The sequence below is a fragment of the Tursiops truncatus genome, chromosome X, assembly GCF_011762595.2.
Source record: "Tursiops truncatus isolate mTurTru1 chromosome X, mTurTru1.mat.Y, whole genome shotgun sequence".
NCBI lineage: Eukaryota > Metazoa > Chordata > Mammalia > Artiodactyla > Delphinidae > Tursiops > Tursiops truncatus.
Window position 1 is genome coordinate 82,791,043 of NC_047055.1, and position 25,537 is coordinate 82,816,579.

Consider the following 25,537-nt stretch of genomic DNA (forward strand, 5'->3'; position numbering starts at 1 on the left):
ATTTCTCTGGGTGTGTTCAGCCTTTTCAGCCATATCCCTATTATTGAAAACCAAATAAGCCAATTGGAACAAATCGTTCAGTGGAGTCTGAGGACCAGCAGTTGTTTCTGAATTTTTTGCCTGATGTCTGGGGCAGACTGGGCTATGAAATGCATAGCCAAAAGGGCCTGTCCCTCGAGGGAGGAGGGATCCACGTTTGTATACTTCCTAAAAGCTTCTACTAGTCTTCCTTTGAAGACTGCAGGATTTTTGTCCTGTCCCTGTTGGACCTCTTTCACCTTTTTATTATTAACAGGTTTTACTGTAAGTTTCTTCATACCCTCTATTAAACAGTTAATCATATGGTCCCATCTATCTCTATCAATAGAATTCACCTGGTAATTCCATTGTTGATTTGCCTCAGGGATGGCCTCGATCCCCACCCAGTGTACTGCATGGTCCCGTAGGGTGGGTCAGTTAAAATGTCCTCTGTGTCCTTCCTAGAGTTATCCCTCCAAGCTACACATGCCTTAGATTCCTTTTGGGTTCCATTGTCTAGATACAAGGCCATGAAAACTTGAACATAGCGTACTTCACTCCATTTTAAATTTCCTAACTCATATTGTGGCCAATCCTGAAGTTTTTTGCTTTTTAATTCCTGTTGTCTGAATTTTTCCTGGAGTATATGGCCCAGACGGGTATCAGCCGGGATTGATGCAGCCTGACCCATTTTAGACCCAAGCCTGAGATGATGTCTCTAGCCACGCAATTTGGTCAAGATTTGCACTTATAATTTTAGATGTTATCCCTTCCAAGGCAGTCTCCCAACCAGATGATAGTGCCCAAAAAGTTGTTGCAAAGAAACAGCACAGAAGGCATCCCCAGTGGTGTTGACGATGAGCAGGAGTTGGTCTAGCTATAAGTTGGAAATAAAGGGTCAGCACTTGTCAATAAGAAGTACATCTTGGCAGCCACACAGGTCTTCTGGGGTTAAGAGAAGAAAGAAAGAAAGAACTCAAACAGGAATGAACATAGAATGTAGGAGAAAAACCTCAGAGTTGAAGAGAAGAGTCTAGATGATTACCAAATCCTGCAGCAACAATTCTGTCCTGGACCTGCTGATGGTTGTCCCTAAGCATAGCCATTCCACACCATCTTTCTGTAACACACCATGTTGATTGCCATCATTCCTCTGGTCAGGACCTATGTTCCTGATCAGAGCCCTGAAGCATTCAGGGTTAACTGGCCCAATAAAAATGGGCAGACATCGGTGGAGCATCCTCCCCAGTACACCTGACTTGTGGCATCCCACAAGCCCGTCTAGGACGAAGACCTAACTCTCAACATTTTCTTACCTTGTCACTGCCCCTTCATGGTCGCCAGCTGAAACCATGCACCTCAGATTGGGACTTGAACTCACATGCTGAGACTATAACCCATCCTAAACCCACACTGGGACTTGAACCCACATGGCCAGGACTCAAACCCGGTCAAAACCCAGATTGGGACTTGAACCCACATGGCCAGGACTCGAACCCAGCCAAAACCCACAGTCTTTTAACTGAGATCACACATGTGGTTTCAGGATTTAATGAAGCTCAGATTCTTGATGTCTCATCGCAGAAAGAATTCAGTGAGAGACAAAGTGATAGTTAAGAAGCAGATTTATTTACAGAGAAACACACTCCACAGACAGAGTGTGGGCCATCTCAGAGGTGAGAAAGGCACCAGGGTATGGGGTTGTCAGTTTTTATAAGGGTGGGTAATTTCATAGGCTAATGAGTGGGAGGAGTATTCCAGCTATTTCAGGAAGGGGCTGGGATTCCCAGGAATTGGGCCACCACCCACTTTTTCTTTTAACATCTTTATTAGAGTATAGTTGCTTTACAATGGTGTGTCAGTTTCTGCTTTATAACAAAGTGAATCAGTTATACATATACATGTCCCCATATCTCTTCTCTCTTGCATCTCCCTCCCTCCCACCCTCCCTATCCCACCCCTCTAGGTGGTCGCAAAGCACAGAGCTGATCTCCCTGTGCTATGCCACTGCTTCCCACTAGCTATATATTTTACATTTGGTAGTGTATGTATGTCCATGCCACTCTTTCACTTTGTCCCAGCTCACCACCCACTTTTTGATCTTTGGCCTCAGAACTGTCATAGTGCTGGTAGGTATGTCAGTTAGCTTGCTGATATGTTACAATGAGCATATACTGAGGCTCAAAGTCTAGTGGAAGTCGACTTGTCCACCATCTTGGACCTAATCGATTCTAATCAGTTTATGTCGTGTCCTTGGGCTATGTCATTCTTTTAAAGTTTGTGACCTGCCCCCTTCCCTCCTGTTTCAGAACCTGCAAACTACTAGTCCCTTGCTTAATGTGAGGCAGAAAAAGTGTAAACTCTCTGAACTACTATAGCAGCCTTGCTGCACACATATTTCAATGGTGAAGGGTAAAAATCTAACTGGCTAAGAGGACTTATGAATAATCTTTGACCGATTTGTGGCTTACAGTCACCCAGGGGTGACATCTATGTTGCCAGGATATAGATAAAAACAAGGGGGGAGGGATGTGCTGCAGAGCAACTAAGCCCATGCGCCACAACTACTGAGCCTGTGCTCTAGAGCCCGTGAGCCACAACTACTGAGCCCAAGTGCCACAACTACTAAAGCCCGCGTGCCTAGAGCCTATACTCTGCAACAAGAGAAGCCACTGCAATGAGAAGCCCACGCACTGCAGCAAAGAGTAGCCTCCACTTGCCGCAACTAGAGAAAGCCTGCGCACAGCAATAAGACCCAACACAGCCAAAAATAAATAAATAAATGTTTTAAAAAGCGATTATTTAAGGTCATAATTATAACAATGTATTCTTGGGTTTGTGTAGACATAACATGTATAGCAGTAATACCACAAAAAACGGGGAGGGAATAGAGCTATATAAGAATAAAGTTTTGATATTTCACTGGAATGAAGTTAGTATATGTCTGAGTTAGATACAGTTAAGATGTATATTATAAACCCTAGAGAAAATAACCCAAAAATATAATTTAAAAATTATTAAAGGAATTTAAATGTTGCATGAGAAAATGTCCACTTAAAAAAAAAAGAAGACAGGGAGGAACCAAGATAGCGGAGTAGAAGGACGTGCTCTCACTCCCTCTTGCGAGCACACCAGAATCACCACTAGCTGCTGGACAGTCATCAACAGGAAGACACTGGAACTCACCGAAAAAGATACTCCACATCCAAAGACAAAGGAGAAGCCACAATGAGACAGTAGGAGGGGCGCAATCACAGTAAAATCAAATCCCATAACTGGTGGGTGGGTGACTCACAGACTGGCAAACACTTATACCACAAAAGTCCACCCACTGGAGTGAAGGTTCTGAGCCCCACGTCAGGCTTCCCAACCTGGGGGTCTGGCAACAGGAGGAGGAATTCCTAGAGAATCAGACTTTGAAGCCTAGTGGGAATTGATTGCAGGACTTCAACAGGACTGGGGGAAACAGAGACTCCACTCTTGGAGGCCACACACGAAGTAGTGTGTGCATCGGGACCTAGGGGAAGAAGCAGTGACCTCGGGTGAGACTGAACCAGACCTACCTGCTAGTGGTGAAGGGTCTCCTGCAGAGGCGGGAGGTGGCTCTGTTTCACCGTGGGGACAAGGACACTGGCAGCAGAAGTTCTGGGAAGTATTCCTTGGCGGGAACCCTCCAGAGTCTATCATTAGCCCCACCAAAGAGCCCAGCTAGGCTCCAGTGTTGGGTTGCCTCAGCCAAACAACCAACAATGGAGGGAACACAGCCCCACCCATCAACAGTCAAGTGGATTAAAGTTTTACTGAGCTCTGCCCACCAGAGCAACAGACAACTATACCCACCACCAGTCCCTCCCATCACGCCTCTTAGATAGCCTCATCCACCAGAGGGCAGACAGCAGAAGCAAGAAGAACTACAGTCCTACAGCCTGTGGAACAAAATCCACATTCACAGAAAGATAGACAAGATGAAAAGGCAGAGGGCTATATACCAGATGAAGGAACAAGGTAAAACCCCATAAAAACAACTAAATGAAGTGGAGATAGGCAACCTTCCAGAAAAAGAATTCAGAATAATGATAATGAAGATGATCCAGGACTTCAGAAAAAGAATAGAGGCAAAGATCAAGAAGATGCAAGAAATATTTAACAAGACCTAGAAGAATTAAAGAGCAAACAAGCAAAGATGAACAGTACAATAACTGAAATGATGACTACACTAGAAGGAATCAATTGCAGAATAACTGAGGCAGAAGAATGGATAAGTGACCTGGAAGACAGAATGGTGGAATTCACTGCTGCGGAACAGACTAAAGAAAAAATAAAAATGAAGACAGCCTAAGAGACCTCTGGGGCAACATTAAACGTAACAACACTCGCATTATAGGGGTTCCAGAAGGAGAAGAGAGAGAGAAAGGACCCGAGAAAATATTTGAAGAGATTATAGTCGAAAACTTCCCTAACATGGGAAAGGAAATAGCCACACAAGTCCAGGAAACACAGCAAGTCCCATACAGGATAAACCCAAGGAGAAACACGCCGAGACACATAGTAATCAAATTGGCAAAAATTAAAGACAAAGAAAAAGTATTGAAATCAGCAAGGGAAAAATGACAAATAACATACAAGGGAACTCCCATAAGGTTAACAGCTGATTTCTCAGCAGAAACTCTACAAGCCAGAAGGGAGTGGCATGATATACTTAAAGTGATGAAAGGGAAGAACCTACAAACAAGATTACTCTACCCGGCAAGGATTTCATTCAGATTCGAAGGAGAAATCAAAAGCTTTACAGAAAAGCAAAAGCTAACAGAATTCAGCACCACCAAACCAGCTCTACAACAAATGCTAAAGGAACTTCTCTAAGTGGGAAACACAGGAGAAGAAAAGGACCTACAAAAACAAACCCAAAACAATTAAGAAAATGGTCATGGGAATATACATATTGATAATTACCTTAAACGTGACTGGATTAAATGCCCCAACATAAAGACACAGGCTTGCTGAATGGATCCAAAAACATATATGCTGTCTACAAGAGACCCACTTCAGACCTAGGAACACATAAAAACGGAAAGTGATGGGATGGAAAATGATATTCCATGCAAATAGAAATCAAAAGAAAGCTGGAGTAGCTATACTCCTGTCAGATAAAATAGCCTTTAAAATAAAGAATGTTACAGGAGACAAGGAAGGACACTACATAATGATCAAGGGATCAATCCAACAAGAAGATGTAACAATATGCACCCAACATAGGAGCACCTCAATACATAAGGCAACTGCTAACAGCTCTAAAAGAGGAAATCAAGAGTGACACAATAATAGTGGGTGACTTTAACACCTCACTTACACCAATGGACAGATCATCCAAAATGAAAATAAATAAGGAAAGAGAAGGTTTAAATGACACAACAGACCAGGTAGATTTAATTGATATTTATAGGACATTCCATCCAAAAACAGCAGATTTCACTTTCTTCTCAACTGTGCACGAAACATTCTCCAGGATGGGTCACAAATCAAGCCTCAGTAAATTTAAGAAAATTGAAATCATATCAAGCATCTTTTCTGACCACAATGCTATGAGATTAGAAATGAATTATAGGGAAAAAAACCCTAAAAAACACAAACACATGGAGGCTAAACAATATGTTACTAAATAACCAAGAGATCACTGAAGAAATCAAAGAGGAAATGAAAAAATACCTACAGAAAAATGAAAATGAAATCACAACGATCCAAAACCTATGGGATGCAGCAAAGCAGTTCTAAGAGGGAAGTTTATAGCTATACAAGCCTACCTCAAGAAACAAGAAAAATCTCAAATAAACAATCTAACCTTACACCTCAAGGAACTAGAGAAAGAAGAACAAACAAAACCCAAAGTTAGCAGAAGGAAAGAAATCATAAAGATCAGAGCAGAAATAAACGAAATAGAAACAAAGAAAACAATAGCAAAGATCAATAAAACTAAAAGCTGGTTCTTTGAGAAGATAAACAAAATTGATAAACCATTAGCCAGAGTCATCAAGAAAAAGAGGGAGAGGACTCAAATCAATAAAAGTAGAAATGATAAAGGAGAAGTTACAGCAGACACTGCAGAAATACAAAGCAGCCTAAGAGAGTACTACAAGCAACTGTATGCCAATAAAATGGACAACCTGGAAGAAATGGACAAATTCTTAGAAAGGTATAACCTTCCAAGACTGAACCAGGAAGAAATAGAAAATATGAACAGACCAATCACAAGTAATGAAATTGAAAATGTGATTAAAAATCTTCCAACAAACAAAAGTCCAGGACCAGATGGCTTCACAGGTGAATTGTATCAAACATTTAGAAAAGAGCTAATACGCATCCTTCTTAAACTCTTCCCAAAAATTGCAGAGGCAGGAACACTACAAAACTCATCCTGCGAGGCCACCATCACCCTGATACCAAAACCAGATAAAGATACTAAAAAAAAAGAAAATTACAGACCAATATCACTGATGAGTATAGATGAAAAAGTCCTCAACAAAATACTAGCAAACAGAATCCAACAACACATTAAAAGGATCATATACCACGATCAAGTGGGATTTATCCTAGGGATGCAAGGATTCTTCAATATTCGCAAATAAATCAATGCTATACACCGTATTAACAAATTGAAGAATAAAAACCATGTGATCATCTCAATAGATGCAGAAAAAGCTTTTGACAAAATTCAACACCCATTTATGATTTAAAAAAACTCTCAAGAAAGTGGGCATAGAGGGAACCTACCTCAACATAAAAAAGGCCATATATGACAAACCCACAGCAAACATCATTCTCAATGGTGAAAAACTAAAGCATTTCCTCTAAGATCAGGAATAAGACAAGGATGTCCACTCTCACCCCTATTCTTCAACATAGTTTTGGAAGTCCTTACTACAGCAATCAGAGAAGAAAAAGAAATAAAAGGAATACAAATTGAAAAAGAAGAAGTAAAACTGTCACTATTTGCAGATGACATGATACTATACATAGAGTATTATAAAAATGCCACGAGAAAAATACTAGTGCTAATCAATGAATTTGGTAAACTTGCAGGATACAAAATTAATGCACAGAAATCTCTTGCATTCCTATACACTAATGATGAAAAATCTGAAAGAGAAATTATGGAAACACTCCCATTTACCATTGCAGCAGAAAGAATAAAATACCTAGGAGTAAACCTACCTAGGGAGACAAAAGACCTGTATGCAGAAAACTATAAGACACTGATGAAAGAAATTAAAGATCATACCAACAGATGGAGAGATATACCATGTTCTTGGATTGGAAGAATCAATATTGTGAAAATGACTATACTACCCAAAGCAATCTACAGATTCAATGCAATCCCTATCAAATTACCAATGGCATTATTTACGGAACTAGAACAAATCATCTTAAAATTTGTATGGAGACACAAAAGACCCCGAATAGCCAAAGCAGTCTTGAGGTAAAAAAACTGGAGCTGGAGGAATCAGCCTCCCTGACCTCAGACTATACTACAAAGCTACAGTCATCAAGACAATATGGTACTGGCACAAAAACAGAAACGTAGATCAATGGAACAAGATAGAAAGCCCAGAGATGAACCCACGCACCTGTGGTCAACTAATCTATGACAAAGGAGGCAAAGATATACAATGGAGAAAAGACAGTCTCTTCAATAAGTGGTGCTGGGAAAACTGGACAGCTACATGTAAAAGAATGAAATTAGAACACTCCCTAACACCATACACAAAAATAAACTCAAAATGGATTCGAGACCTAAAGTAAGACTGGACACTATAAAACTCTTAGGAGAAAACATAGGAAGAACACTCTTGGACATAAATCACAGCAAGGTCATTTTTGTTTTTACAGCAAGATCTTTTTTGATCCACCTCCTAGAGTAATGGAAATAACAAAAATAAACGAATGGGACCTAATGAAACTTCAAAGCTTTTGCACATCAAAGGAAACCATAAACAAGACGAAAAGACAACCCTCAGAATGGGAGAAAGTATTTGCAAACAAATCAATGGACAAAGTATTAATCTCCAAAATATATAAACAGCTCATGGAGCTCAATATTAAAGAAACAAACAACCCAATCCAAAAATGGGCAGAAGACCTAAATAGACATTTCTTCAAAGAAGACATACAGATGGCAAGAAGAACATGAAAAGCTGCTCAACATCACTAATTATTAGAGAGATGCAAGTCAAAACTACAGTGATGTATCACCTCACACCAGTTAGAATGGGCATCATCAGAAGATCTACAAATAACAAATGCTGGAGAGTGTTTGGAGAAAAGGGAACCCTCTTGCACTGTTTGTGGGAATGTAAATTGATACAGCCACTATGGAGAACAGCATGGAGGTTCCTTAAAACACTAAAAATAGAATTACCATGTGACCCAGCAATCCCACTACTGGGTATATACCCAGAGAAAACCATAATTCAAAAAGACACATGCACCCCAATGTTCATTGCAGCACTATTTACAATAGCCAGGTCATGGAAACAACCTAAATGCCCATTGATAGACAAATGGATAAAGAAGATATGGTACATATATAGAATGGAATATTACTCAGCCATAAAAAGGAACACAGTTGAGTCATTTGTTGAGACGTGGATGGATCTGGAGACTGTCATACAGAGTGAAGTAAGTCAGAAAGAGAAAAACAAATATCATATATTAACGCATATATGTGGAACCTAGAATAATGTTACAGATGAACCGTTTTGCAGGGCAGAAGTTGAGACACAGATGTAGAGAACAAACATATGCAAATCAGGGGGGGAAAACTACGGTGGGGTGGGGATGATGGTGTGCTGAATTGGGCGATTGGGATTGCCATGTATACACTCGTGTTTAAAATTGATAACTAATAAGAACCTGCAGTATAAAAAAACAAAACAACTAATACTAAACTTTCTTTGGGTTATTTGTATGGAAATATGTTAATATAAATGTTTCAGACATTACATGAAATTTCTAAAAATCTTATATGTTCTGGTATAATGTTATAAGTCATAATTCTAGTTATTACTTTGAAATGTATATCTCAGAAATAACTAAATTTCCTTGTCAATTGCATTATTATGAACTTTCCAAAAAAAATAAAGAAGACAGTAAAGAAGGAATAAAGTAACAACACGTGGTGAGCATGTAAACAGGAAAATGCCAGATTCAAATCTACAGTGTCAATAATAACATTAAACTTTAGTGGATTAAAATCCAATCAAAAGACGGAGATTGCCAGATATATGAAAATAAAATCTAAATATATGCTATCTGCAAGAGGCACACTTTTTAAATTTTTTTAAACATCCATCTCCTTTAAACAACATAAATCATTTATCTCTAAATATATGTACTTTATTTTTTATATTTTTTATTGAAATATAGTTGATTTACAATGTTTCAGGTGTATAGCAAAGTGATTCAGTTATATGTATTGTATATATATATGTATGTATATTCAGTTTTATATTTTTTTTCTTTTTCAGATTATTTTCTATTAAGGAGACACACTTAGATCAAAGATATAAATAGGTTGAAAGTAAAAGGATGGAAAAAGACATATGTACAAACAACAACCATAAGATTGCTGGAGTGACTATACTAATAATCATTAATAACCAGACAAAATAAACATTAAGACAATAAAATGTTACTAGAGACAAGAGAGACATTTTATAATGATAAAAGCATCAATTCATCAGGGAGCTGTAGCAATTATAAATATATTCACTTAACAAAAGGGCCCAAAAACACATCAAGTGAAAACTGACAGAAATGGAAGGAGAAAGAGACAGTTCAACAATAAAAATTAGAGACTTCAATGCCCCACTTTCAAAAATGGATACAACAACTATGCAGAAGATGAACAAGGAAATAAAAGATATGATCTTACATGTATAAAACCCTAAAGACCCCAGGAAAACTGTCAGAACTAATAACTGAATTTAGTGAAGTAGCCCAGTGATCCCCACCCTTTTTGGCACCAGGGACTGGTTTCGTGGAAAACAATTTTTCCACGTACCGGTGGTGAGGGGGTGATAGTTCAGGCGACAATGCAAGCAATGGGGAGCCACAGATGAAGCTTTGCTCACTTGCCCATCACTCACCTCCTGCTGTGCAGCCTAGTTCCTAACAGGCCACGGACCGGGACCCCTGAAGTAGCAGGATACAAAGTCAGCACAGAAAAATCAGTTGCTTTACTATACAGAAACAATAGACAATTATAAAAGCAATTCCATTAAAAAAGCATCAAAAAGAATAAATTAATTAGGAATTAACTTCACCAAGGAGGTAAAAGACTTGTACAGTGAAAACTACAAAGTGTTGCTAAAGAAGTTAAAGACATAAATAAATGGAAACACATCACATCTTCATGGATTGGAAGACTTCATATAGTTGAAATGCCACCCAAAGTGATCTACAGATTTAATGCAGTCCTTATCAAAATCCCAATGATATTTTTGGCAAAAATAGAAAAACTCATTCCAGAATTCATATGGAATCTCAAAGGGCCCCATGTAGCCAAAACAATCTTGAAAAAAGTAAAACAAAACAGGAAGACTCACACTTCTGATTTCAAAACGTACTACAAAGCTACAATAATTAAAACAGTGTGGTATTGACAAAAAGACATATGTAGACCAATGGAACAGAATAGAGCGCTCAGAAGTAAATCTTCACATTTATTGTCAAATGATTTTTGACAGGGGTGCCAAGACCACTTAATGGGGATAGGACAGTCTTTTCAACAAATGGTGCTGGGAAAACTGGATATCCATATGCAAAAGAGTGAAGTTGGACTCTCACCTAACACCAAAATACAAGATTTAACTCAAAATGGATCAAGGAACTAAACATAAGACTTAAAACAATAAAATTCTTAGAAGAAAACATAGGACAAAAGCTTCACAATATTGGATTTGGCAATGATTTCCTGGATATGCCACCAAAAGCACAGGTAACCAAAGAACAAATAGACAAATTGGACTTCATGAAAATTTTTAAAAATTGTGCATCAAAGAAACTATCCACAGAGTAAAAAGGCAACTCACAGAATGGGAGAAAGTATCTGCAAATCATTTATCTGATAAGGGATTAATATCCAGAATATATAGAAAACTTCTAAAATTGAACAAGAAAAAAAAACAAACAATTCAAAAGGGGGCAAAGGACTTGAATAGACATTTCTCCAGAGAAGACATAGGAATGACAAATAAGCATATGAAAAGATGCTCAACATCACTAATCATTAGGGAAATGCAAATCAAAACTGCAATGAGGGCTTCCCTGGTGGCGCAGTGGTTGAGAGTCCGCCTGCTGATGCAGGAGGCATGGGTTCGTTCCCTGGTCCAGGAAGATGCCACATGCCGAGGAGCGGCTGGGCCCGTGAGCCGTGGCCGCTGGGCCTGCGCGTCTGGAGACTGTGCTCCGAAACGGGAGAGGGTGCAACAGTGAGAGGCCCGCGTACTGCAAAAAAAAAAAAAAAAAAACCGCAATGAGATACTACTTCATATCCACTAGGATGGTAAAGGTCAAAAAATAGAAAATAACAAATGTTGTCAAAGATGTGGAGAAATTGGAACGCTTGTGCACTGTTGATGTGAATATAAAATGGATAGCTACTGTGGAAAATAGTATGGTGGTTCCTCAAAAAATTAAAAATAGAATTGCCATATGATCCAGCAATTCCACTTCCAGCTATATAGCCAAAAGAATTGAAGGCAGGGTCTCAAAGAAATATGTGTATATTCATGTTCATAGTAGCATTATTCACAGTAGCTAAAATGTGGAAGCAACACAAGTGTCCATCAAGTGATGAATGTGGTATATACATACAATGGAGTATTATTCAGCCTTTAAAAGGAAGGAAATTCTACAATACGCTACAACATGGATGAATCTTGAGGACATTATGTTAAGTGAAATAAGCCAGTCGCGAAAAGACAAATACTGTATGATTCCACTTATATGAGCTACAGAATTGGGGTGGGGAAGAATGGGTAGGTATTGTTTAATAGGTATAGAGTTTCAGTTTAACAAGATGAAAAGAGTTACGGGGATGGATGGTGGTGATGGATGCACAATGTGACTGTATTTAATACCACTGAACTGTACATTTACAAATGGTTAAGATGGTAAATTTTATGTTATGTGTATTTTACCACAATTTTTTTAGAGTATGACAAAACAGACAATTAAAACCAATAAATGAGGGCTTCCCTGGTGGCACAGTGGTTAAGAATCCACCTGCCAATGCAGGGGACACAGGTTCGATCCCTGGTCCGGGAAGATCCCACATGCCCCAGAGCAACTAAGCCCGTGCTCCACAGCTACTGAGCTTGCATTCTAGAACCCATGAGCCACAACTACTGAGCCCGTGCACCACAACTACTGAAGCCCAGGCACCTAGAGCTTGTGCTCTGCAACAAGAGAAGCCACCGCAATGAGAAGCATGTGCACCGCAACAAAGAGTAGCACCCGCTCTCCACAAGTAGAGAAAGCCCATGTGCAGCAACGAAGACCCAATGCAGCCAAAAATAAATAAATTAAATAAATAAATTTTAAAAATAAATGAGTTCAACAAAGTCACAGGATATAAGATCAATATACAAGTATCAATTGTAATTGATACACTAGTAATCAATATTCCAAAATAAAATCAAGAGAACAACTCCTTTTATAATAACCTGCAAAAGAATGAAATACTTGGTATAAATTTGAGAAAAGAAGTTCAAGACTTGTAAATTGAAAACTACAGTTAAAGAAGATTTAAATAAATGTAAAAACATCCCTTGTTCATGTATAAGAAGACATAAGGTTGTTAAGATGGCAGTAGTCCCCAAGTTTGATCTCCATATTTAACATAATCCAAAATCCCAGATGGCTTCTTTGCAGAAGTTAACAAGCTGACACTAAAATTAATGTGTAAATGCAATGGGCTCAGAGTAGCCAAAACAATCTTGAAAAAAAGAACAAAGTTGTAGATTCACACTTCCCAATTTTAACATTTACTACAAAAGCTACAGTAATTGAGATAGTGGCATATGGATAGGCATTTAAATGAATGGAGTACAGTTGAGTTCCCAGAAATAAACCCTTCCATTTATGGTCAATTGAATTTTGGCAAGGGTACCAAGATAATTTAATGGGGAAAAATAGTCGTTTCAGCAAATAGTTTTGTGATAACGATATTCATATGCAAAAGAATGAAGTTGGACCTCTACCTCACATCATACACAAAAATTAACTCAAAATGTATCATAGGTGTAAATGTAAGAGCCCAAATTATAAAACCTTTAGAAGACAACATGTGTAAATCTTCATGATCTCAGGTTAAACAATGGTTTCTTAGATATGGTGCTAAAATCATAAGTAGCAAAAAGAAATTATATAAATTGGACTAGATCAAAACTAAAAGCTTGTGTGCTGGAGACAATGCCATGAAGAAAGTGAGAACACAACTCACAGAATGGGAGAAAATATTTGCAAATCATATCTGATAAGGGTATAGTATCCAGAATGTATAAAGAATTCTTACAACTCAATAATAAAGGAGAGATAATTTAATTTTTACAATGGACAAAAAAATTCAGTTGACATTTCTCCAAAGAAGATATGTAAATGGCCAATAAGCATATGAAAAGATACTCAACATCACTAATCTTTAGGAAACTGCAAATCAAAAATACAATGAGATACCAGTTGACACACATTAGGGTGGCTATAATCAAAAAGACAGACAACAGGTGTTGGTGAGGATGTGGAGAAATTGGAACACTGCTGGTGAGAACATAAAATGAAGACACATATTCACAAAGAAACATGTTCATGAATATTCATATAACATTACTCATAATATCCAAAAAGTGGAAACAACTCAAATGTCCATCAGCTGATGAATGGGTTAACAAAATGTGGTATATTTGTACAATAGAATATTATTCAACTATAAAGAGCAATTAACTATGATTTATGCTATAACATGGATGAACCCTGAAAAACATTAGGCTAAGTGAAATACACCAGTCACAAAATGACATATATTATATAGTTCTAGTTATATGAAATGTTCAGAATAGGTAAATCTGTAGATGTGTGGTTGCCAGGGACCTGGGGGAGGGGCAAATGTAGAGTGATTGCTAATGGATATGAGGTTTCTTTTTGGGTGATTTAAATGTTGTGGAATTATTTAGTGGTGATGGTTACACAGCCCTGTGAATATACTAAAAACCAGTGACTTATACACTTTTAATACATGAATTGTATACTATAATAATTTTATCTCAATAAAGCTGTAAAGTAGAAAGGAAAGTGAAATAGATCCCCAGATAACCAAAGATTAAGAGAATTTATTGCTACCAATTTGCCATACAAGAAGTATTAAAAGATGTCCTTCAGATTGAAAGGAAATGACACCAAATGAATGAATAATAACCATCTGTAAAGGTAATTACATAGATATATATAAAAAGTGGTATAAATATATTTTTTCTCATTTATTCACTTAACTGATTTAAAAGACAACTGCGTAAATCAATAATTATAAAATTTTGTGTTGGTTTTAGAATAATGGTATAATATACATGAAAATAATAATGCAATGGAGGGAGGAAAGAAGTGAACTCTTTGGAGCAATGTTTCTACCTCCTACTGGAATTACTTAGTACTAATTTGATGTGGTTTGTCAGTTAAGATGTATTTCAGGGTTTTTTTAATATAAATTTATTTATTTTTGGCTGCATTGGGTCTTCGTTGTTGTGTGCGGGCTTTCTCAAGTTGCGGCAAGCAGGGGCTACTCTTTGTTGTGGTGCCAGGCTCAGTAGTTGTGGCGCACGGGCATTGTCGCTCCGTGGCATGTGGGATCTTCCCGGACCAGGGATCGAACCCGTGTCTCCTGCATTGGCAGGCAGATTCTTAACCATGAGCCACTAGGGAAGCCCAGTTAAGATGTATTTTGTAATCTACACAGCAACCATTATGAAAATAACTAAAAATATATAAAAAACCAACAAAAATAATTAAAATGCTACACTGGAGAGTATCTATTTAATGCAGTAGAAGGCAGTAAAAGAAGAACAAACAAAAAAGTTATGAAACCTATAAATCTAAACATATCAACAACTACATCAAATGTAAATGGACTGAACATTCCAGTCAAAAGGCAGAGATTGTGAGATTGGATACAAAGCATGGACTATCTACAGGAGATATACTTTAAAGTCAAAGACACAAATAGGTTGAAAGACAAAGAATAGAAAAAATATACCATGCAAACAATAACCATATGAGAATTATAATAGCTATACTAATATCAGACAAAATAGACTTTAAGACAAGTAATGTTACTGTAGACAAATAAGATTTTGTAGTGATAAAAGGGTCCATTCATCAGGAAGATATAATAATTATCAATATAAACATGTATTCCTAACAACAGTGTCCCTAAATACATGAAGCAAAACCTGGTAGAATTTAAGAATGAAATAGACACTTCAACAATGATAGCTGAAAGCTTCAATACCCTACTCTCAATAATAGCTGGAACAACTAGACAGAAAGTCAGCAAAAATACGGAAGACTCATGCAACCAACTTGACCTGATCTGATAAAAATGATGAATTTAGATCCCTCACACTATACACAAAAATTACTCAAAATGGATCATAGACCAAAATGGGATAGTTAAAACTATCAAACTTACAGGAGAAAATTTTCATGATTTTGGGTTAGGTGAAGATTTCTTAGATACAACCGCCAAAGCAAAAGTCACCTAAAAAAAATAGATTTCATCCAAATACGAAACTTTTACGCTTCAAAAGCCACCATTAAAAAACTGAAAAGACAAACCACAGACTGGAGAAAATATTTACAAATCATGTATCTGATAAAGGACTCATATCAATATATAAAGAACCCTTAAAATGTATAAGAAAATAAACAACTCAATCTAAAAATGACTAAAAGGGACTTCCCTGGTGGCGCAGTGGTTAAGAATCCGCCTGCCAATGCAGGGGACACGGGTTCAATCCACGGTCCGGGAAGATCCCACATGCTGCTGATCAACTAAGCCCGCGCGCCACAATTACTGAGCCTGCACTCTAGAGCCCACAAGCCACAACTACTGAGCCTGCGTGCCACAGCTACTGAAGACCATGCGCCCAGAGCCCGTGCTCTACAAGAGAAGCCACCGCAATGAGAAGCCCGTGCACTGCAATGAAGAGTAGCCCCCACTCGCCGCAGCTAAAGAAAGCCCACGCAGCAACAAAGACCCAACACAGCCATAAATAAATAAATAAACAAATAAATAAAAGAAATAATAATTAAAATGAGTAAAAGATGTGAATAGACATTTCACCAGAGAAGACATAAGTTTGGAATATAAGCACATGAAAAAATTCTGAACTTCAGTAATCATTGGGAAAATGCAAATTTAAACCACAATGAAACACCACTTCACTCAGCTGGAATAATTATAATAAAAAAGACAGACAATGACAAATGTAGGCCTGGCTGCAGAGAATTGGGATTCCCTCATACATTGCTGGTGGGAATTTAAAGTGGAGATTAGTTTGGCATTTTCTTAGAAGGTTAAACATAAATTATCATATGACTCATTTATTTCACTCCTAGGTATCTACCCAAGAGCATTGAAAAGATAGGTCCACACTAAGACTTGCACATGAATGTTCAAAGAAACAGTATTCATAATAGTCAAAAAGTAGAAATAACTCAAATATCTATTAACTGGTAGATGGATAAACGTGTGATATGTCCATCAATAAAATATTACTCAGCAGTAAAATCAAACTACTGGTGCATGTCAGAGCATGAATCAACCTCAAAATCATTATGCTTCGTGACGATGAAAGAAATCAAAGAAAGTTCATACACTTACCACTGAAAAACTCAGTTCTCAAATTGATCTGTAGGTTTATTACAAAACCTGTGGGCTTAATGCAAGGATTTAATGGATGTAGACAAACTTATTCTAAAATTTATATAGAAAGGCATAGGCCCTTACAATAGCTAAAACAATCTTGCAAAAGAAGAAAGAAGTATAGGAATCACTCTACCCAATATTGAGGCTTAATATTGTAGCTAAAGTAGTCAAGACAATGGAGGTATTTGCTAACTGATAAACACATAGGTCAATGGAACAAAATTAAGAACCTAGAAATAGAACAACACAAATATGCTCAACTGATTTTTTACAAAAGTGCAAAAACAATTCAGTGGAGAAAGGATAGCCTTTTCAACAAATGGTGTTGGAACAATTGGACATCCATAGGCCAACAAACAACACTTCGACCTAAACCTCAAACATTATACAAAAATTAACTCAACCTTGTTTAAGGAAGGCATCCTAGGAACTTGCTTAAAAAACTGGGAATTTTTGAAGAAAGCACTAACCATTCTGTCTCTAGACTGCTGTTCTAATCTACAGATCCTGGACTTGAGTTGCCACATTTCCTGCCTCCAGCCAGCCCTACTCGCTTCAGACTGGCCTCCACAATCTTAATTGGCAAGAGCCAATTCCTCAGTACCTATTCTGTTGCTCCTGTTTGTTCTGAATTCAGTGGTTTTTGTGTCCTGACAGACTCCTTGGTTTGTCTCGAGGCTGAAGTCAAGGGGAGATTCTCTCAGCAACCAAGGACCTCTCTGTTCAGTCCTGAATGGGTTTCTCCTCCAGTTGCAGAGCTTGTCCCTCTACTTGTGCTACTAAATGTATAAAAGTATGTAGTTATACCATCCCCTAGATTCTCTAACTGTTGAATATATTGTGCAGTATTAAATACATTGCACCCTTAAAGCTGTCTGTCCATTTAAAAACTCTGAACAAAGGGCCACCATATACTTGAGCTCAGTGTTTGGTGAAGTTTAAATGTAAATAAAATAAAAATACTAGCATATCTCCCCCCAAAATCAACTCAAAATGGATCATAGACTTAAATGTAAATATAAAACTATACAAATTTTAGAAGAATGGAAATATTTTCAGGTTCTAGAGCTAGGCAAATTGTTCTTAGACTTGTTGCCAAAAGCATGATCCATAAAAGGAAAAATTTATAAATTGGATCTCATCAGAATTAAAAACGTTTGCCGGTTGAATGCCCATGTAAGGAGGATGAAAAGACAAGCTACGAAGTGGGAGAAAATATTTGCAAACCACATATTTGAGAAAAGCCTAGTGTCTAGAATATATAAAGAGCTCTCAAAACTCATCAAGAAAAAACCAGACAAACAAATAATTTAATTAGAAAATGGCAAAATACATGACATTTCACTGAAGAGGGTATACGATGACCAAAAAACACATGAAAAGATGTTCAATATTATTAGCCATTAGGGAAATGCAAGTTAAAACCACAATGAGATATCATTACACACCTCTCAGAATGGCTCATGTAAGAAATAATGATAATACTACATGATGGGGAAAACACAAACTGGATCATTCATACATTGGTGTTGGAAATGTAGAATGGTACAGTCACTTTGAAAAACAATTTGGCAGTTTCTTTAAAAACCACTGTACAACTCAGCAATTGCACTGTTGGGCATTTACCCCAGAGAAGTGAACATTTACGTCCCCACAGAAACCTGTACACTAAGGTCACTAATGTTTATAGCACCTTTATTCTTTCATTTATTTATTCTTTTATTTATTCATTCATTCATTCATTCTTTTATTTATTCATTCATTCATTTATTTATGGCTGCATTGGGTCTTCATTGCTGCTCGTGGGCTTTCTCTAGTTGCAGAGAGTGGAGGCTACTCTTCGTTGTGGTGCAACGGCTTCTCATTGCGGTGGCTTCTCTTGTTGCGGAGCACGGGCTCTAGGTGCGTGGACTTCAGTAGTTGTGGCACGCAGGCTCAGTGGTTGTGGCTCGAGGGCTCTAGAGCGCAGGCTCAGTAGTTGTGGCACATGGGCTTAGTTGCTCAGCGGCATGTGGGATCTTCCCGGACCAGGGTTCGAACCCGTGTCCCCCGCATTGGCAGGCAGATTCTTAACCACTGCACCACTAGGGAAGTCCCAGGACCTTTATTCGTAATACCCCAAAGTTGGAAACAACTCAGATTTCTCTCAGTGGATGAATTATTCAACTATTGTACACACATATGATGGAATTCTACTCAGCAATGAAAAGCAACAAACTTTTTTTTTTTGTCTACACCAAGCGGCTTGCAGGGTCTTAGTTCCCAGACCAGGTATTGAACCCGGGCCCTCAGCAGTGAAAGCGTGGAGTCCTAACCACTGGACCACCAGGGAATTCCCAAAAAGCAACAAACTTTTAATAACACACAACTTAGATGAATCTTAAAGGAATTGTCTTAGGTAAAAAAGCCAGTCCCCAAAGATTACCTGCTGTGTGATTCCATTTATATAACATTGCTGAAATGACAAAATTAGGGAAATGAAGAACAGATTAGTGATTGCCAGGGGTTAAATACATCAGTGGGGGAAGAAGAGAGGTGTGGTTATAAAAGGTAATATGAGGGATCCTTGTGGTGGTAGAACTGTTCTATATCTTCTTTTTTTAACATCTTTATTGGAGTACAATTGCTTTACAATGGTGTGTTAAGTTTCTGCTGTATAACAAAGTGAATCAGCTATACATAAACATATATCCCCATATCTCCTCCCTCTTGCGTCTCTCTCCCACCCTCCCTATCCCACCCCTCTAGGTGGACACAAAGCACTGAGCTGATCTCCCTGTGCTATGTGGCTACTTCCCACTAGCTATCTATTTTACATTTGGTAGTGTATATATGCCCATGCCACTCTCTCACTTCGTCCCAGCTTGCCCTTCCCCCTCCCCGTGTCCTCAGGTCCATTCTCTACATCTGCGTCTTATACCTGTCCTGCCCCTAGGTTCTTCAGAACCATTTTTTTTTGGATTCCATATATATGTGTTAGCATACGGTATTTGTTTTTCTCTTTCTGACTTACTTCACTCTGTATGACAGCACCATATATATATATATTTTTTAACATCTTTATTGGAGTATAATTGCTTTACAATGGTGTGTTAGTTTCTGCTTTATAACAAAGTAAATCAGCTATACATATACATATATCCCCATATCTCCTCCCTCTTGCGTCTCCCTCTCACCCTCCCTATCCCACCCTGCGGCTGCTTCCCACTAGCTATCTATTTTACATTTAGTACCATATATCTTTAAGCCCTTTAAAAATTAATTTTATCAGAGAAGATATACATGGAACACCTACTGTGTATAAGGTACTGTTAGATTACAAGGTTAAAATAAAACTCGGTTAATACCCTCAAGTTCCCCCAGACTGTCCAACAAACATCTACTAAGCACCCATAGGTGCTGGGGAAACAGATATGAGAAAGACCTAGTCTCTGTCTTCGGGGAGTTCCCAGTAGAGCAGAGGAGACACTCATGAACAGACAACTTCAGTACAATGTGGTAAGTGCACGGAACAGTAGAGGTGAGTGTAGAGAGCTCTGAGAGTACATAGGAGTTATTAACCTATCCAGGCTACACAGGGAAGGGATAGGAGTAGTGTTGGGAGCTTATAAAGCAATAAGAAGGTAAGAAAAGAACCATCTGGCATAGATACATATATAACAATGCCCCCAAACAGCCTTCTTACTTTATACTTGAGGAGCAAACTAAGCAGTAGAGTCTGTAGAAAACAGTGAGTAAACAATGGGGTGACGAATTCTTTCCTCCTTCGTCTCCATATGTTGTGGTTAACCCACCACATATGCTCCCTAGAGGTTCCAGTCCACATCTACAGTCTGAAACCTAAGCATCTCCATGCATAATGGGGCCTCAAGAAATGTCACGGAACACTGACTCTCATTGACAGAACAATATCCTAAGTCGCTTCATGATCTGCTATAGCATATCCTCTGGGGGTTGCAGAAGATTGGACCTCTAATCACTGGTTGGGGCATGTGTATCAGCTTTTTCAGAAAAGATTATTTGGCTGAAGAGCCTCACATATCCTATCATAAAAGTTACAATTCTCTATCCTATGTTGCTGTCTTAACATACCTTAAACTAAAACTGTATTCATAAAGGGTTTATATACATTTTAAAAACAACAAAATATTCTTTAAATATAAGGCAATCTTTTAGTTTTTTTCACGTGCTGTTTTCATCAACCTTATCAGTTCCCTGAACCTGCTGGTTGTGCTGTGGAGAGAGGGTATATAAGGCCTGTGGAATCTAATCCTTGTCTTTCTGTGTCTGACTTATTACACTTAGTATGGTAATCTCTAGGTCCATCCATGTTGCTGCAAATGGCATTATTTCATTCTTTTTTATGAGAAAGACAAATGTCATATGATATCGCTTATATGTGGAATCTAAAAAAAATGATACAAAGGAACTTATTTATAAAACAGAAACAGACTCAAGACAGAAAACAAACTTATGGTTACCAAAGGGGAAAGGTAGGGAGGGAGTACGGGATTAAGAGATACACACTACTATATATAAAATAGATAAACAACAAAGACCTACTGTATAGTACAGGGAACTATATTTAGTATCTTGTAATAACCTATAATGGAAAAGAATCTGAAAAAGAAGTGTATATACAGATATATATATATCTGAATCGCCTTGCTGTACACCTGAAACTAACACAACATTGTAAATCAACTATACTTCAATAAAAATAAAAGTTAAAAAAAGAATCTAATCCTTGAACCAGACTTCAGGGTTAGATGTTGAGTCTTAGTGACAAAGCCTTACTTCTCACCACTTTCTTGTGTAGAGATATTTGCTGCCCAAGGCTTTTGCCTCCTAAAACTTAGCCTAATTAGAGCGTGATTGGATTTGGCCACTAGAAAGCCTGCTGCACTTTTGATGCACGGTTTCCTGTGCTCCAGAGAGCTCTGCTGTTCAGAGGCTCATAAAGCACACTCCTGGACAGCTTCTCAGGCCCGGGTTTCTGCTCCTTGGCTGGCTCTGTGCTTTATTACCTCCTGAGGTACTTACCCACTTGCCTGTTCTCAAGTTACTTCCCCAGGCCCACAGTTTGACAGTGCTTTCCTAGGGGACACAGCCAGCCTCCCTGTTGCTCCAAACCAGCTGGAGGACTTGCAAAAGCCAGAAGCAACCACTTACATGGGCCTGGCCTTGAAAATGGAATGCCTCACCTTTCTCACACCAATTAGTGAAGGATGGGATCTGTATTAAAGGGAAGAATGTTAAGCGAATCTTTCCAGAAAATGAACGGAAAAGACAAGCAAGAAGGGGTGGGCATGTTCTTCAAATGGTAGGGCTCCTTGTTCTGTTGGGAATCATCCCAGAGCTGGAAAAGATGCCAGAGCTGTGGGAGAGGGTGAGCAAGTGAGCTAATGATCAAGCATTTTGACCTGGGTTCAAGTGGATATGGCAGAATTACCTTAGACCATGTTCCAACTTCACTCTTTTCCTTAAATTTTATTTTATGCTCCTTTCCAAAAAAGTTGCTTTCTAGTTTTTGTTTGTTTGCTTGTTTATTCATTTGCAAAAGGGAGTTGGCAAACCCAAAACATGGTTGGATGTCAAAGGAGTTGGCTAGAACATTTGAGTCCTATACAAACACCATAATCTAAGGTCTTGGCCCAAGCTACAAACAATTTTCAGGAAACAACAAGTACACAGTGATTAAGTTGAAGCTAACATAAAAGGATTTCCAAGGTTGAGACCCTATGGATCCCACAGGGGAGAGGAATAAGAAGCACTTCATTGAGAGTTCCCTACTCAATATAGCTCTCATTAAGTGCTCACCAATTTAAATGTAATTCCACCAATAACCACTCTGTGAGGAAGGTGTTGTTATTCTCCCTATTGAACAGATAAGAAGGCAAGTTTCAGAGAGGTGAAGTGACTTTCCTGAGTTCAAACCGTTACTAAGTGGCAGAGCCAGGATTTGAACTCATGCCTAACACACAGTAGAGTCTCAGCTCATGCATATTGTTCATGGAATGAATAAATGAATGAACAGTCTTTTTGAGTAGAACTGTTCTGTATCTTGATTGGGTCAGTATCAATACCTGGTTGTGATATTGTACTATAGTTTTGTAAGATATTACCATTAGGAGAACTGGGTAAAGTGTTCAAGGGATCCCTCATTTTCATTCCTTACAACTGCATGTGAATCTACAATAATATCAAAATTAAAAGTTTAATTAAAATAAAAACTATGCTAAGGAAAGAAGCCAGACACAAAAGGCCACATATTATATTATTCCATTTATATGAAATGTCCAGAAAGGCAAATCTATAGAGATAGAAAGTTGTTAGAGATAGTAAAGTTGATAGAAAGTGATTGCCCAGGGGTGGGAATGGGGAGTGACTGCGCATGGGCCTGAGGAATCTTTTGGGGGCAATGCAAATGTTCTAAAACTCAACTGTGGTGATAGTTGCCCAACTCTGTAAGTTTACTAAAAATCATTAAATTCTACACTTACAATGGATGAATTGTATGGTGTGTAAACTATGCCTCAATAAAGCATTTTTGGTAAGTTTCTGTATATGTAAAATTACTGCAAAATAAAAGATTTATTTTGAAAAAATGAAGTAGTGTTAAAGAACAAAATAAAGACTTGAGACCCTCCCCACAAAAAAGGAAAGACGTAAAAAGATCAATAACTATGACTATATCTATATGCCAAAATACATAAAATTAAAGACAAATGACAAACTGGGAAAATATTTGCTACAGTTATAACAGACAGTGTGTCAGTATTCTCAATATATAAAAGCTTTTTAAATACTAGCATCCCCAAACAAAAGTGGGTAAATGATACTCTCTTCGGATTCATTTGTTTACAAGAAAGAAAAGCCACTCTAGCTATCTTGTTGTAAAGATATAACAGGTAGTCTCATAGTCATCTAAGGACCAGAAAAGTGGTGTACACAGGGAATAGTACTGGAAAGGCAGGAACAGAGACTGCCCACTCTCTCACGGACCTGTGTAGCTCTTCTTTCTGCTTGTCTGTTTCATCATCCTCTGAATCTCTTAGCTCAAATTCTCAAGACTCTGGCAAGCCATGGATTGATTTGACTTGGATCAGCTGTCCACTGTGTGTCCAAATAGCTGTCACTATTATAAAGATTAAGGCTTTAGATTATCTGAGACAGAGCAATAGACAGAACAAGCAAATTCACTGACATGTCTATGATAGACATAGACCAGCCATAGAAGTAAATACGTGTTTGGGAAAAATATGCAACCTCATGATTAGCAATCAAAGAGACAGAAATTTAAATAGCAAGAGACTTTTTTTGCCCATAAAAACATCAAAGATTAATGATAATTCATGCTGACATACTACTGGGAGTTAGGACAAATGGGTCTGGAAAACAATTTTTTTAATTAATTAATTTGTTTTTATTTTTGGCTGTGTTGGGTCTTCATTGCTGTGCGTGGACTTTCTCTAGTTCCGGCGAGCAGGGGCTACTCTTCGTTGTGGTGCGCGGGCTTCTCATTGCAGTGGCTTCTCTTGTTGCAGAGCACGGGCTCTAGGCGCGCAGGCTTCAGTAGTTGTGGCACGCGGGCTCTAGAGTGCAGGCTCAGTAGTTGTGGCGCCCGGGCTTAGGTGTTCCGTGGCATGTGGGATCTTCCTGGGCCAGGGCTCGAACCCGTGTCCCCTGCATTGGCAGGCGGATTCTTAACCACTGTGCCACTAGGGAAGCCCTGGAAAACACTTCTGCAATATGTATTGAGGACCTTTAAAATGGACATAACCTTTGACATAATAATTCCACTTCTAGAAATCTATCTTAAGGGAATGAATAATCAGAGATACAGCGAGATTTATATATGTGAATATCTTTGTAGTATTTTTTATAATAAAAGAAAAACAATGAACAGTATAAGTGTCCAATATTATAGGATATTTAAGTAAATTGATAAACATACAAGGAACATACAGTCATTTAAAATCATATTTTTGAAAAGTATTTAATGAATGAAAGGTTCTTATAGTATTATGTTGAGTGGAAAAAGCAAGATATAATATTCTATATATAGTGTGAAAGAGAGAGAAAAAATTGAGATTTGAGATGCTAGGAAGAAAGAAGCCAAAATCGTGAACTTAACAGTGGTTATATCTAAATGGTAAGATTACAAATTATTTCCGTTTTTGCTTTTCATTTTCTTCATACATTTTTTGGCTTTTTAAATGTTTTCTGAATGAGAATGAACTTGAACTTTTGTAATCAGAATAAAATCATAAATGTTGCTTAAAATTCAAAGACATGGAGGAAAGACATGGAGTAAAAGTAGAGACCACTAAATATTAAAGCATATTTAAAATTTAAGTCAGTATGGTACTGGCATGAGAAATAAAACACAGAATAAATAGGGTAGAAACAGATTCTTGTATGTGTGAGAATTTAATATAAGATATGGGAGGCTTCACCAAATAGTAAAAGAAGGATTATACCATGATTGAATTAGTTACAAATAGTAACCAAGAGTTCTGCTATGCCATATGCTAAGTGCTT

At 38.0% G+C, this 25,537-nt stretch overlaps 1 protein-coding gene across 9 annotated transcripts in view; it reads left to right on the forward strand.

The window, feature by feature from the left end:
• Positions 1-25,537, forward strand: part of FAM120C (family with sequence similarity 120 member C) — a 139,087-nt gene that overhangs the window by 96,457 nt on the left and 17,093 nt on the right. The window contains exon 11 of one of the 9 annotated variants that reach the window (XM_019943566.3): positions 9,540-24,918. The exons of the other annotated variants lie outside the window; for them this stretch is intronic. Within the exon in view, the coding sequence (XP_019799125.1) occupies positions 9,540-9,585 (46 nt within the window). The 3' untranslated portion in view covers positions 9,586-24,918. Of the gene's footprint in view, positions 1-9,539; positions 24,919-25,537 lie in introns of those variants that run through there. 9 annotated transcript variants of the gene reach the window in all.